The sequence below is a fragment of the Oratosquilla oratoria genome, chromosome 37 (assembly GCF_046742065.1).
Source record: "Oratosquilla oratoria isolate Oo_2021 chromosome 37, ASM4674206v1, whole genome shotgun sequence".
NCBI classification, from domain to species: domain Eukaryota; kingdom Metazoa; phylum Arthropoda; class Malacostraca; order Stomatopoda; family Squillidae; genus Oratosquilla; species Oratosquilla oratoria.
The window spans coordinates 31,185,794-31,200,411 of record NC_134813.1 but is presented as its reverse complement, the minus strand read 5'-3'; the positions used below and the strand labels follow the sequence as shown (position 1 = coordinate 31,200,411).

The window sequence follows — 14,618 nt, the reverse complement described above, 5'->3', positions numbered from 1 at the left end:
ACAAACATTAAACCACAGTATTACTTATATAGATATAGCAAGTTGTATTTACATGAATATAAACCTAAAATATGTAGATGACCTACAATACGATTATTCCTGCAACGTATTGCACTAAGAATCATATGTTGAAGCGATGAGCCGATGATACGGTTGATACCTCCAATTTACTAAAGTCCTTCCTAAGTAACAGTACTTACAGAACTAACGTTGCGTAAGAATACGTTTACGATGGCATGTCTTCGAACGTTAAATCGTGCAACCAAGATAGTAAATAATATATTTAAGTCATCAGTGGCATTTCCGCAAAAATATTGTCGCGTACAATATAGTATACAAGATTCTGTAGACTACGAAGAGAATGCCAGCTCTTCCTTTGGCCCTAATCGTGCAATTACCTCATTTGACCGTAAGTAATCACTTTTGCTGTATTACACACACGTCTTTTCGTGTAATTTCTGAAATTCAAATGACGATTTCGTATTTCCCGTCATTTGCTCAGTTAAAGTCGACTTTCTCTACAGTAGCATCCCAGATGTTTATCATGTTATGTTATGAATATGTGATCATTGAAATTAAATTTTGGTTTTCATTGCCTCGTCCTCAAATGTCTTCATAGACCTGTCTGCGTGTCTGTACAACCCCTTCATATATAGCCTGTCTGGACACAGACCCGATTTCTTAGGTACTGTGGTCAGACTAGTTGTGTCGCTGTGTATCCAGTTGTACTTGACCAAGTCAGCCCACCACAGTTAGGTTTGGATAGACAAATTTATCATGCTCTAATTCCTTCAACCTCTGCATCTATCAAAATAAAGATGGTGTCTCAAGCAGCCAATGGCTGAATGGGCCAAGTTGGGAATGGGCTGAGCAGATCATGCACTGGACAGATTCCTGCGGAAGGTGCCAGACGAGCCTCCAGTGCCAGGCTACACTGCCATAAGTAGGTTCTCTCAAAACACACTACCAGACCAACTGACCCTCGCAAGGAAGGACAACAGGACTGGCAGCAGCGGTAGTCCACTACGGCTGTGAGGATCGACCTCAGAACTTCACTAAGTAAACTAAGTAAACTAAGTAAGATCAGCAAGCTGCTAGGCTTTTCTAGTCTATATAATAATACTAATCGGCTGCCTGTGTATAACCCAGGTATATTTTGTTTTCACCTGTTAGATTCCTGTCCCCTGGTCTCAAGTTAATACAAAGGGCTAAGGAAGCTATACTCTGCTGAAGCACCAGCCCATTTTGAAGTGATAGTGTTTAGCTTTTGAGAGCAAAGGATGGAAAGTGCATCATGTGCAGCATTTTGTTAATAGATTATAGTGGCAGGATCACAAGTATCAGAACATTTCTTCCCCAAGTGTTCATTTAGTTTCCCATTGAAGGTATCCAAACTTATGAAACTATAGAATTTGGTAGCAAGATCCGTGTTAATATGTCTGATGATAAAAAACCATTTAAATTAAGGGAAGATCTGCAAAAGGCTTATGCTTACACAAGAAAAAAGAAAATAATAGCAACCACACTCCATTATTGAATTTCATGCATTCATATTATAAATAGTAAATTGGAAGTGTTGACCTAATTATATTCATGCAAACATTTAATGGAGATGACATAAGTATTATTTCATTCAAAATATCATAATTATGAGTAAAACTCATGCCTTAATCTCTTCAATACAGGTCAAATTCTCACACACAGCATTGGATGCCTGAGGTACAATGGTTGATGCATCACAATACTCATGTTATAAAATATAAAGTCACTGCTGTATTACTCATTCTCTTTCACTGCGTAATAATAAACACAGAAAAAGTGATCAAACTAGTTTACAGACTTTGGGGGTCACTCAGCCCCAACTACAAAATAAGTATAATTAAGATGCCGATACCAGCGTCCTCGTATACCCACTCATGCCTCATGCCTACTTAGGCATCATTGTATGAAAAAGGTTAATCCCTCTGTCTTTATTGTATAATAGAATCTAAAAGGCAATGCAGCAAGACACGGTATACCTACAGCAAGGCTGCTTCACTTGATTGGCAACCCCCTCTCCATCCCCTTATGTATCTTCCTGTTTTCTGCATAAGGGGATGGAGAGGGGTGGTCACCAATTAAGTGAAGCAGCCTTCCTGTGGATATATGGTGTCTTGCTGCATTGCTTCTGACCAAGAGATGACCTGTCATCCACGAGAAGTTAGTATGAAAGTTTAATGGGTGGGAATAGGTAATGGCCTTTGATTTGGCTACCTCCCTTATAAAGGGGGGGGGGGTAATCCCTTGGTGTAGAGATAGAATATTAGAATCTCTCATGACCAATCTCAGATCAATTGTGAAAGAGGGTTGAAAGTGAAATAGGTGTCAGGGGTAAAAGTTACCCCTTTAAAATTTTGGAAATACTTAGAAATTGATTCATCATCCAGCTCTAATATTGTTAATTTACTATTGTAATGATTAGAATTAATTATAAAGAAATCCATAAAAAGAACTGGATTCGTTAACAAATGATGAAAAAAAATGTTACTACGTAAACATTAAGTCCTAATCTCGCTATCGGACGAAGGGTAAAGAAAGGGCTCATTGTTTGAACTAGTCTAGCTACGTGGCATATTAGAGAAGCCACGAAAACTTCAAGACAGCCGACCCAGGCTGCTAAATCATAATCCGAAATAATCCCTTCACGAAGGGAACCAGTCCTGGAGTAAAATGTACTATTGAAAGGGAACACAAGTTTGCAACACCCCCCCCCCCTTCCCTGGTGTGGGAAGTTTATGGAAGTTCTGGAAGAATAAATACAGAGAAAAGATCGAGTTTCCTTTCAACCAAGAATGGAAAAGTGGACTAGGACCCACTTACCCAATCCCCATGTCCTACCAGACGACTAATCTGCGGTCCAGTACCAACCCTCATCCTTCGGTTTGTGTGTCATTGACACAAGGAGCAGCGGAAAAATGATCGCTTACCTGGAGGGAGCGTTGCAATCTCTATCAACTGAATCAGTGTTGATCGGAACCTATGGTATTTTGATGTATTGATATGTCTGTCGCGTTTCGCCGCGATATAGGAAACGCACATAAGTTTCTTTATAAATAAATATATATATATCGAAAAATTGTGACCAATCTGACTCAAGATTTCTTGTGAAATGAGTATGGCAATGCACAAATGGACATTTGTACTCTGTTCCCAGAGAGATGTCATTATTTACCAAGTATATAGGGTTGGAACTGTGTTTGCAAGGTCCCATCTCAACTTCCGCTCATCAAACTTTGCCTTGAAATTGTTTATCTTGTTGGTCTGGATTAAAATTTCCTTCAACTTGTTTCATAAGTCTACATATCGCTGTGGAAAACTATACTTCCTAATTTCTTTCAAACAAGCCTGCTTTTTCAGTTTCTTGTTGTGACATCTTACTGATTTTTCATACCACGCCAGCAAATCCTTGGTCAATTTTTTTTACCTTTCTTTCATTTAAATATCATTATTATATTGCCCCTCTCTATCCATTCTTCCAGTGTAGGAAGTCCCAGTTTTTTTCAATATATCCACGTGTCATTTAGACTTTGGCTCATCGTGGTTGTCACCCTTTGTACAGTTATGCCTTTGAATTCAAACCTGATTTATTCCAGAACACCAAGCAAGTTTTAGAAAGTTTGGATTCCAAGAATTTTCCCCATTTAAAATATTATTGTAAAGGAAACGTACATACAAACACACAAACAACATGCGAGATCTTCAATTTCAAAACACCATTTGGATTTTGGGGCAAATTTTCAGATTCTAAGTTGTTTGAGTTCTAGCATTTTTGGAATCTGGGGCTGTTTTTCTTATATCATTCTTTAGATGTGATGACCACCACCAGTCCATATTTCAGCCTGGAGTGAACTAGACTTTCAACAATTTTATTTATCATGTCCTTTTCCATGTAATGAAATGCTACTCATATTCTTTAGCTAATTCTCTATGATTTTCTTCATATGACTTTGTGGTAATAGATAATCTTTGGTTAAAATCCCTACTTATTTACTATTAATACAATTCTCGTTTTTTATCTAATCAGTCCTTTTTTACTGTGGAGACAAGGTGCTCGTTATTGTCACTGAAATACTAAAAATACCTACTGTTCAGCAGTAAGAGAGATGAATATGGCCAGACAGTTTTATTCATCTGAGAGAAATCTTTCATGTACTTAAAGGGTTATGACTTAATCTTTGAAAGTGACCAACCAAATCTTAAAGGGAGAACATCAATAAACCTAAACTGTTTTAACTAACAGTTGTAGAGTCCTTCCAGATCCTGAGACGAGCCCAAGTTCAGCCAATGTTAGAGAATTTTATGATGTTCTTAGTATAGCAAGTTTCAAATTGTTTTTGGTAGATTATAATTATATTTTTTATCTGTCCATATACCAAAGAACATAAGAACATACATAAGAATAAAGGAGACTGCAAGAGACCATAAGGCCTACACTAGGCAGCTCCGTATCCATCACCACCTGTCATCCCCATCCATAAAGTTGTCTAATCGTTTTTTAAAACAACTGATAGTTTCAGCGCTTACTACATGGTTACTAAGTTTATTCCATTCATCGACCACCCTATTAGTAAACCAATTCTTGCCTATTTCCTTCTTAAATCTAAATTTGTCCAGTTTATACCCATTACTGCGAGGGGTAGCCAGCCAAGACATGCACCCACCCTTCATTATGCTTTTACTGGTGATACTTATAGACATGCTTTAATTTCAGCTGCTGCTGGTTTGGACGAAGAACAGGATGCAATATACCAGCTGGCCTTAGACTTTGCCAAAAAGGAAATGTTGCCCAATATGGCAGAGTGGGATAAAAAGGTTTGTAGAAGTTTGACTTCGTTCATTACTTTTATTTATGAATCGGTGATGGGTACTTGCTTGTGGCTGTCCTGACATCTGGAGGAGCTGACACTTGGTCCTCAGGCTGAGTCCAAGGTCTCTCTGTCAGCTTCAGTTGTATTTCTTACTCCTTTTCAACTTATTCCTGTAACCTCACAACTCCCTCTCGTTCCAGGCCGTGAGATCTCCTCTTGTCAGATTTATCCATTTGCTTTTGTCCTGAATACTACTATCAAATCACCCCTTACTCTTCTTTCTTTCCATGTTGTTAGATCCAGTGGTTTCAGTGTCTTTACATTTCACCTGCAAGGCTAGGAACCAATTTTGTCTTTTTTTTATCTTTATTATTATTCCCTCATTCTTATTGGTATCTTACCTTTGTGGACACAACACTGCCATTGTTCCAATTTGGGGTAGATCCCCCCCCCACACACACACACACACACAATTTCCTCACCTGTATTAATAGTCTGTATGTTTCACCACAGTTTTGCTAGTGATCAGTTATCTTTAATAAACATTCCCAGATCTTCCTCTTTAGCCTTTGTAATCACTTCTTCCACTGTAATTTTTTCCCTTAACTTTTATACCAATTCCCAACTGTTTGCATTTTTTGGCATTAAGATCTTGTTGGAACATCTTGCAGTCTCATTTTTTTTATTCTTTTTGTGATCTTTCTATTATCTGCAAATATTGTTTGTGTAGCTTGTACCTTCCATGTAATTTACATACATCAAGAACATCATGGAAGTGAGGGCTGATTGCTGAAGGACTATGAGTGTTTATAAGTCTTTTCTTTAACCGATTATATGTTTTATATTGGACTACAAGTTTTTTAAATAGATATTATAATTTTCTTTTCATTGGTAATTTTCATTATTTTGTATGAAGATAGATGACCTATTCATTGTTGAATATTATAGTCATATTATCATTTCATACATTGCAGGAGATTTTTCCAGTTGAGACATTGAAAGCAGGAGCAGCTCTGGGCTTTGGTGCAATTTATGCAAGTTGTGACTATGGTGGAACTGGCCTGAGTCGTTTGGATGCCTCTATCATATTTGAAGCCTTGTCCCAGGGCTGCATCTCAACCACTGCCTACATTAGCATTCACAAGTATGTCATGACTTCAGTTTATGAGGTGGAACATGAACTCTTGTTTGTGTGTAGTGATGTCTCCAGGGATTGAGGGCTTTGAAAAGAACAACAAAACAGTGAGGTGCTGTGAGAACCACTTTTGGTATTTGTTGTGTCAGTTGGTTTGTCCATTACCCCAGTTCTCTTGACCCGCAGTACTAGTTGTTCCTGATATAAAAGATCAGACAAAAGGGGAAGAAGTCTATTGTTATATAGTTAGTTGGATAGATTATGTTGCAGAGGACGCTGAAAAATTAAGGTATACAGAAGAATGAAAGCTTAATAGAGACATAAGGTATACTTTGAAGCAAATTAGGTGATAAAATTTTCATGTTTAGAACAAAATAAATAGGGAAATGAATTAGGATATTTGATGCCTAGCTAAGAAGGGAATAATTCCTCCAATTTCTCTTATTTGTTGTAGATTTTGGTTGAGCAGCCTGCCAGCTTTATTGAGAAAGTCACTTCACTGATATTTTTTTCCAGCATGTGTGCATGGATGATTGATGAATTTGGCAACAATGAGCAGCGAGAAAAATATATTCCAGAACTGGCTTCAATGGAAAAGTTTGCATCATACTGCTTGACTGAGCCAGGTGCTGGATCAGATGCAGCTTCACTCGCAACATCAGCAAGAAAAAAGGGCGACTATTACATACTAAATGGCTCAAAGGTATGATATAGTTTTGCTGTTAAAATGTGTTCTCAAATGTAAGTTGCTCCATTTATCAGAAACCCTTCTGCAAAATTCATGTAATATACAGTAGCTTCCCCCTTTGTTTATTACATACAGTGAGACATCTCATTAACAGACGTTAATTAGCTGTGTTTGCGGTGTTTTTGCTGTGTTTTCGGTGTTTTTGGTGCTGTTGTTTAGTGCGTACAATCACTATGCCACCCAAAAACCACTCCAAAACACCGAAAACACTGCAAACGCAGCTAATTAATGTCCGTTAATGAGAGGTCTCACTGTACTATAATTGTCCTACAAACTTTTTTCTTCTTATGCAGCCAATATGTTAGGATCCTCAGTCCTATCTATATAGAACAGTCACACAGTATTCTTGTTATGAATGGAAACTAATTTCCAACCAGAAAAAAATTACTCCTTCCAGTTTAAGTGATCCCTCCTGTCTACTGCCTTTAAATATTTTTATCAACTCAACGACTCCTTTTTTGGGCGCAGTGCCCCCAAGAAAGAAGGACTGGTCATCACCAATGAAATACAAAGGATTACAAAGGAAGAGCTTGCCAACAGGAGACCTTTTTTACCATAACTAGGATGGATGCAAAAGAAAAAAACAATTATAATAATGATAAATAAATAAATAAATAAAAATGATAATAATATAAATGATAAATAAAATGAATGAATAAATAGGTAAAGTTAAATAAAAAACAAATAGGTAAATAGTACATACATACATATACCAAGGCTTTTTCCCCCTTACAAGGGAGGTAGCCAAAAAGGAAAAGGCATAAAATCATTCCCACCCATTCCATCCTTGAATACACTCCACACCCCTCCACCCTCCCTCTTATCTTAGCACCTCCTGGATGACAGGTCATCCCTGCACCTTGTCCACTGCCCTGGGTCAGAAGCAGTGTCGCAAGACACAGCACATCCACAGCAAGGCCGCTTCATTAAATCAGCAACCCCCCCTCTCCGTCCCCCCATGCATAAAAAGGAGAAGACGCGGAGAAATCCCTTCGGGCTGAGTCAGATTTTGCTCACACATACTACCTCACCCCCCATCCCCCCGCCCATTCCACCTCATGCATCACAACATCATCCATATACAACCATTCTCCATTCACCCCTGTCTTCTGTCCTCTCCCGTCCCTCCTCAACAGACATTCCCCTCTTCCCCAAAGCCCCCTTCACCCCATCCATCCACCTCATCCTAGGACGTCCCCTCATGTTCACTCCCTCTACATCTGCCTTCCATACCTCTTTTACTAGTCTTTCTTCACTCATTCTTTCCATGTGTCCAAACCATCCTAATACTCTTTCATCAACCCTATCTCCCAACTCCCTTTCCACCCCCGTTCTTCTCCTCACCTCCTCATTTCTCACTCTATCTAGCCTAGTAACCCCCCATCATACTTCTCAGACACCTCATCTCAAACACATTCAAACTCCTTCTCTCTTCCTCTCTTATGTTCCATGTTTCTGCCCCATACAATGCTGTTGGCACAATCACTCCTTCATATAGTCTCCTCTTAGCATCCATTCCCAAATTTCTATTCCTCATTACACTCTTCAATCCACCAAGGCATTTACTCGCTTCTCTCAATCTACATTCTACCTCCACCTTCACTCCACCTTTTCCTGCCACATTTGCACCCAAGTATCTAAAACTATCCACTTCCTCCAGTCGCTCTCCCTTAATGGTCACTTCCAGTCTACTGCCACTTTCACCCCTTGTACATCTCACCACCTTACTTTTACCCACATTTATTAGGTAAATAGTAAATAATAATAAATTGACAGATAAATAATAATAAGTGATAATCAAGCAAATAATAATAAACAGACAATAACAAATAAATAATATAAAATAAATAGGTATTACAGCATCTTGCTTAGGTGTTTAAGCAAATCTTAAAGCTTCGAACTGAACTACATTGCACTGCCTCTGCAGGAAGTTTATTCCATTCATTAACTACATAGTTGGTGAAGTTGTTTCTACCCACCTCCAACTTAAATCTATTTCCTGACAGTTTGAGACTATTTCTTGTCGGATTGTCATTCAGTGTTAAAATTTTGTCACTTTTGATATTGTCATTTCCCTTTAGAATCTTAAAGACCTGTATCAAGTCACCTCTAAGTATGCTTTTTTAGGGAAAACAGATTCATATGTTCTAGTCAGTTTTCGTATGATTTATTTTTTATATTTGGAATCACTTTTGTGGCTCGCCGTTGTACTTTCTCCAATTTGAAATTTCTCAATTGTTATGTACAGAGGCTACAATCCCTCTATTGGATACTGGCTTCTATTTCCTTTCTTTCTTTGTGATGTTTGCCTTGTTTTCTTTTTGCAGGCTTTCATCAGTGGTGGTGGGGATACGGATGTGTATCTAATTATGTGTCGAACTGGAGGCTTTGGTCCTAAAGGAATCAGTTGCATCCTTGTAGAGAAAGGAACTGAAGGTATGAAACTCTAGTATACATACATACATACATACATATACCAAGGGTTTTTCCCCCTTACAAGGGAGGTAGCCAAAAAGGAAAAGGCATCAAATCATTCCCACCCATTCCATCCCTGAATACACTCCACACCCCTCCATCCTCTCTCTCATCTTAGCACCTCCTGGATGACGGGTCATCCCTGCACCTTGTCCAATGTCCTGGGTCAGAAGCAGTGTCGCAAGACACAGCACATCCACAGCAAGGCCGCTTCATTAAATCGGCGACCCCCCCTCTCCGTCCCCCCATGCATAAAGAAGAAGACGGGGAGAAATCCCTTTGGGCTGCGTCAAAATTTGCTCACACATACTACCTCAGCCCCCATCCCCCCGCCCATTCCACCTCATGCATCACAACATCATCCATATACAACCATTCTCCATTCACCCCTGTCTTCTGTCCTCTCCCATCCTTCCTCAACAGACATTCCCCTCTTCCCCAAAGCCCCTTCACCCCATCCATCCACCTCATCCTAGGATGTCCCTTCATGTTCACTCCCTCCACATCTGCCTTCCATACCTCTTTTACTAGTTTTTCTTCACTCATTCTTTCCATGTGTCCAAACCATCCTAATACTCTTTCATCAACTCTATCTCCCAACCCCCTTTCCACCCCTGTTCTCCTCCTCACCTCCTCATTTCTCACTCTATCCAGCCTAGTAACCACCATCATAATTCTCAGACACCTCATCTCAAACATATTCAAACTCCTTCTCTCTTCCTCTCTTATGTTCCATGTTTCTGCCCCATACAGTGCTGTTGGCACAATCACTCCTTCATATAGTCTCCTCTTAGCATCCATTCCCAAATGTCTATTCCTCATTACACTTAGTATACATTAGTATACAAAAAATATAAAATTGGTATTCTGAAGTGATCTGCAAGAAAGAAAAATGGGTTAGCCAGATCTGCAAGTTAATTCATGAAGTAAAAAGGGAAGCAAATAACTTGCTGATCAGGCATATACATACATATACCAAAGGCTTTTTCGCCCTTACAAGGGAGGTAGCTAAAGTCAAAGGCATAAATCCACTCCCATCCATTTCATCCCCATATACTCCACTCACTCCCACCCACCACCCCTCCCTCCCTCCCTCTTGCCTCCTGGATGACAGGTCATCCCTGCATCTTGCCCAATGCCCTGGGTCAGAAACAATGTGGCAAGACACAGCACATCCACAGCAAGGCTGCCTCATTTTATTGGCCTTGCTGTATATAGACCCCTAAAGTATCAGCTGCATGCTACTGAGCAGCTTTTAATCCCACAATAACATGCAGCCAATACCCCAGATGGGGACATATAGAATGAAATAAATGTAGACAGTAGTCGTAAGATAAATTTTTATTTTATTTATTTTTCTTCTTCTAGGATTAAACTTTGGTAAGAAAGAGGAGAAACTGGGGTGGAATTCTCAGCCAACCCGCATGGTCATACTGGAAGATTGCAAAGTTCCTGTAGCAAATCTGATTGGGGAAGAAGGACAAGGATTCAACATCGCAATGAAAGGACTCAATGGAGGAAGGATCAACATAGGTAACTATAATTTTTAGCAAAGGAAACCACATGAAGACAGCCTCAGCTTTATCGTTTGTGGTAACAACTCATCATGTCCATGCTTACCCATGAACATATGAGAGAAGAGTTTAAATGACTTTAAGATGAAATGCCTGAGAAATATGGTAGTGGTTACTAGGCTGGATGGAGTGAGAAATGAAATGAGGAGGAGATCAGGGGTGGAAAGGGAGTTGGAAGATAAGGTTGATGAAAGAGTATTGGGATGGTTTGGGCACATGAAAAGAACGAGTGAAGAAAAATTAGTAAAAGAGGTGTGGAGGGAATGAACATGAAGGGGTAACCGAGGATGTTGAGGAAGGGACAAGACAGAAGATAAGGGTGTGTAGAGAATGGTTGTGTATAGATGATGCTGTGATGCATGGAAAGGAGTGGGTATTTACCTGGTTGTATTATACGGGAATGGAGCTATGCTCATGGTGACCTGTCTTTGTATCTCTCAGCATCAAGTTTTTTCTTAAAATCTTGAATGATATTTTGACACACTGCCTGAAAGGATTTCTCCCCGTCTTCTCTTTTTCTGCATAAGGGGATGGAGAGAGGGGCTCACTGATTAAATGAAGCAGCCTTGCTGTGGATGTGCTGTGTCTTGCTACATTGCCTCTGACCCAAGGCAGTGGGCAAGATGCAGGGATGACCTATCATCCAGGAGCTGCCAAGAAAAGAGGGACGGGAGTGGAGTATTGTGGGAATGAAATGGATGGGAGTGGATTTATGACTTTGACTTTGGCTACCTCCCTTGTAAGGTGGAAAAACCATGGGTATATGTATGTAAAGGTAGTTATAAATTAAATTAATGGATTTTGGATTGGTGTATGCTTTGAGAGGGAGAAGACTCACATTAAATTTGCTCAAAATTCTTTAGTTCTATCAGTCATGTGATATATGTATTGAAAACTTGATGGCATAGTCTTATAACTTAAGGGTATGGCATCAAGTTTCCATTTCTTTATTTAATAGTTTTCACAAGTTGTTTTTCTCTGGTTAACTTCAGCTTCTTGCTCGCTGGGAGGAGCTCAAGCCAGTCTGGAAGCTGCTACCAGTTACCTGAAAGTCAGGAAGCAGTTTGGTAAACCACTTGCCAATTTTCAAGTAAGTCATATGTTACTTCACCCATAATGTAAGAACTTTAAAGTTTCTTTAATAAGCTACATTGGCCAATGGGATGGGGGAAGGTGGGGAAAGGGGAAAGTGAGGGTAAGAGGTGGGGGAAGGGGTAGGAGGACGAGGTAATGGGTAAGGATAGGGTAGGAGTATAGAAAATGGAGGTGGGGTGTTTGTAAGGAAAGGGGAGGGGACAGGAGTAGAGTAGGGGAGGGGAGTGGGTGGGGTAGGTGTAGGGAAAGGAGAGTGGGTAGGTATAGAGACAGGAGAGTAGGTGTAGGGAAAGGGTGAAAGGAGAGGGTAGAGTAAGGAAAGGAGGGGTCATGGGGTAGGTATAGGGAAAAGGGAGGCAAGTAGAGGAGTTGATGGGGTAGGGATGGGAAAGGGGAGGGGGTAGGGGTAGATACAGGGCAGAGAATAGGTGTAGAGAAAAGAGAGGTGAGTACAGGAGTGGGTAAAGTGCACTCCACCCTTCCCCTACCCCAACATCCCCTTCCCCTCTCCACATACCCCTACACCCCCCTCCCCTCTCCACATACCCCTACACCCCCCTCCCCTCTCCTTACCCCTACAATCTGTATACCCACATGGCCCTCCCCTGTCTGTCTCTATTCCTTCTTCCCTTGTCCTTACATCTACACCATTGTCCCCTCTTGGTACCCCTACACCCCCATCCCCTTGTCCTTACCTCTACACCCCCTCCCCTCTCCTTACCCCCACACCCCCCTCCCCTCTCCTTACCTCTACACCCTCCCTTCTCCTTACCCCTACACCCCCCCTTCTCCTTACCCCTACACCCCCCTCCCTTTTACCTACTCCATCCATTCCATTTTCCTTACACCCCCATCCCTTTCCCTTCCCTGACACCCCCTCTCCCCTTACCCCCTCCAATCACAATTTTCACATCCTTTTCTTTCCATCATTATTATCTTATTCATTTTCTTCTCTTTGTCTTCTTTATTTCATCCCCACAAGTAATTTGTTCAGTTTTACATGAGCTAATTATTTCTCGCAGCACAACCAGTTCAAGTTGGCCGAGATGGCAACCAAGTTGGTAGCTTCCCGCATGATGGTTCGCAATGCTGCTCTCGCACTGATGGACCAGCACCCAGACACAGTCTCCCTTTGCTCAATGGCCAAATACTTTGCCACAGAAAATTGCTTTAATGTAAGTTTCGTAAATATATGTGCGGGTTAACTGGGAAATTTGCACCTGCTGTAAGGGATTTCATTTTCTTTTCTTTTTTGTAACAATGTTAGATAAGTGGTCAGGACATAATTATAGTATAAGATTGGAGTGACTGGATTCATGGGAATAGCAGGAATTTAAGTGGTGAATTGTATTTGGTAATAGTTTTATTCTGAGGTGAGTGTTTATTTGTGTTGTACATGGCCTTTGCATCCAGCTTCTTCAAGCAGAGATGCAGTTAGATAGTTATGTATGAAGGTGAAGTAATTTTTGGATATTTTACATTTTTCAGATTATTAATGAAGTTCTGCAGATGCACGGAGGGTATGGTTATCTCAAAGATTACCCAATTCAGCAATACTTAAGGGACTCCAGAGTACACATGATACTTGAGGGCACAAATGAAATCATGAGGATGCTCATTTCCCGGGATTTACTGAAGGACTGAGGATCCAGATTGTTATCAAAAGTCTTCTCAGAAACTTAGTTTTCCATGTAGGAATTGTAAATAGTGTGCAGTTTAGTCAATACTAGAGTATTACATTTGTCTGCGTTCCTGTATGATCTGGGGCTGGTTTTTATTATGCATATCATTTGGAGCACAGGGGGAAGGGAATGGGGTGGGGGGTCCTTATTTGAGACAGACTTGAAGAAAGGCAGATGGACTACAATGAATTTAAAAAGTTGTGTCCATGGTTACAGATATTTTACTTCCAGGGTGACGAACCAATCAGGTGATGGGAAATTAATTCATCTGCAATGGCAGATATATTTTAGAATAATATTTTACTCTTATACACATTCAACGTGACCTGTTGTGCAGCTTTTGTCATAGAATTAGGGAAGATATTATGACTCGAAAAGTATGCTGTATGGATCAAAATGTGTGTCCACTATATGGTTTTTATACAAAATATACTCAAAATAATTTGTATATACATATATGAAAAGTGTATTGTAGATGTTTCCTAAAACAAAATATTCCTCTCAGAGTACTAATTTATTTACTAATGGCAGGAATCCACGAGTAAAGAATGAAAATGGTGGAGGCATGAAATAGTAATTTGTTTTGTAAATATTGGTGTATGTCATTTTGACATAGAACTCGTCTATAAAGTAATAAAGATATTTTCTTACATCTTCTTTTATAACCATGTGAGGGACCTACAAAGGGAGCATGCACAAGGCTGTCCTGAGAGAGAGAGAGAGAGAGAGAGAACTTGCCCAAGATATCTCTATCACCTTTGATTATCATCCTTTTTTTTTTTTAATAAAAAAAGCAATTGGTTACTGTTACCTTCCCATCCTTCTGTCAGCTGATGACATGGAGCAGACCTACAATGTACAACAGACACCAGTCCAACTTTTTTCCAGGAGCAATTTATGAGAGGGCATGAGAATTATTGATGAGGTTGAGGAAACTTAAAGCAACAATCATTCTATAGTATTTCAGAGAAAGTGATAGAATGTATTCTAAAGAAGTTAAGGCAGTCAAAGAATTCTGGATAGTCTCTGGTTAGAAACATAAAGCATTTGGAACACCACAAC

At 40.0% G+C, this 14,618-nt stretch overlaps 1 protein-coding gene across 1 annotated transcript; it reads left to right on the top strand.

The window, feature by feature from the left end:
- Positions 1 to 125: 125 nt before the first annotated feature.
- LOC143019624 (isobutyryl-CoA dehydrogenase, mitochondrial-like) lies at positions 126 to 14,206 on the top strand. The gene is made up of 9 exons (XM_076175429.1): positions 126 to 409; positions 4,751 to 4,851; positions 5,822 to 5,991; positions 6,499 to 6,685; positions 9,058 to 9,166; positions 10,574 to 10,738; positions 11,772 to 11,869; positions 12,897 to 13,049; positions 13,363 to 14,206. The coding sequence occupies exons 1-9, from the start codon at positions 232 to 234 to the stop codon at positions 13,516 to 13,518; spliced, it is 1,317 nt and encodes a 438-aa protein (XP_076031544.1). The 5' UTR covers positions 126 to 231; the 3' UTR covers positions 13,519 to 14,206.
- The last annotated feature ends 412 nt before the right edge of the window (positions 14,207 to 14,618 follow it).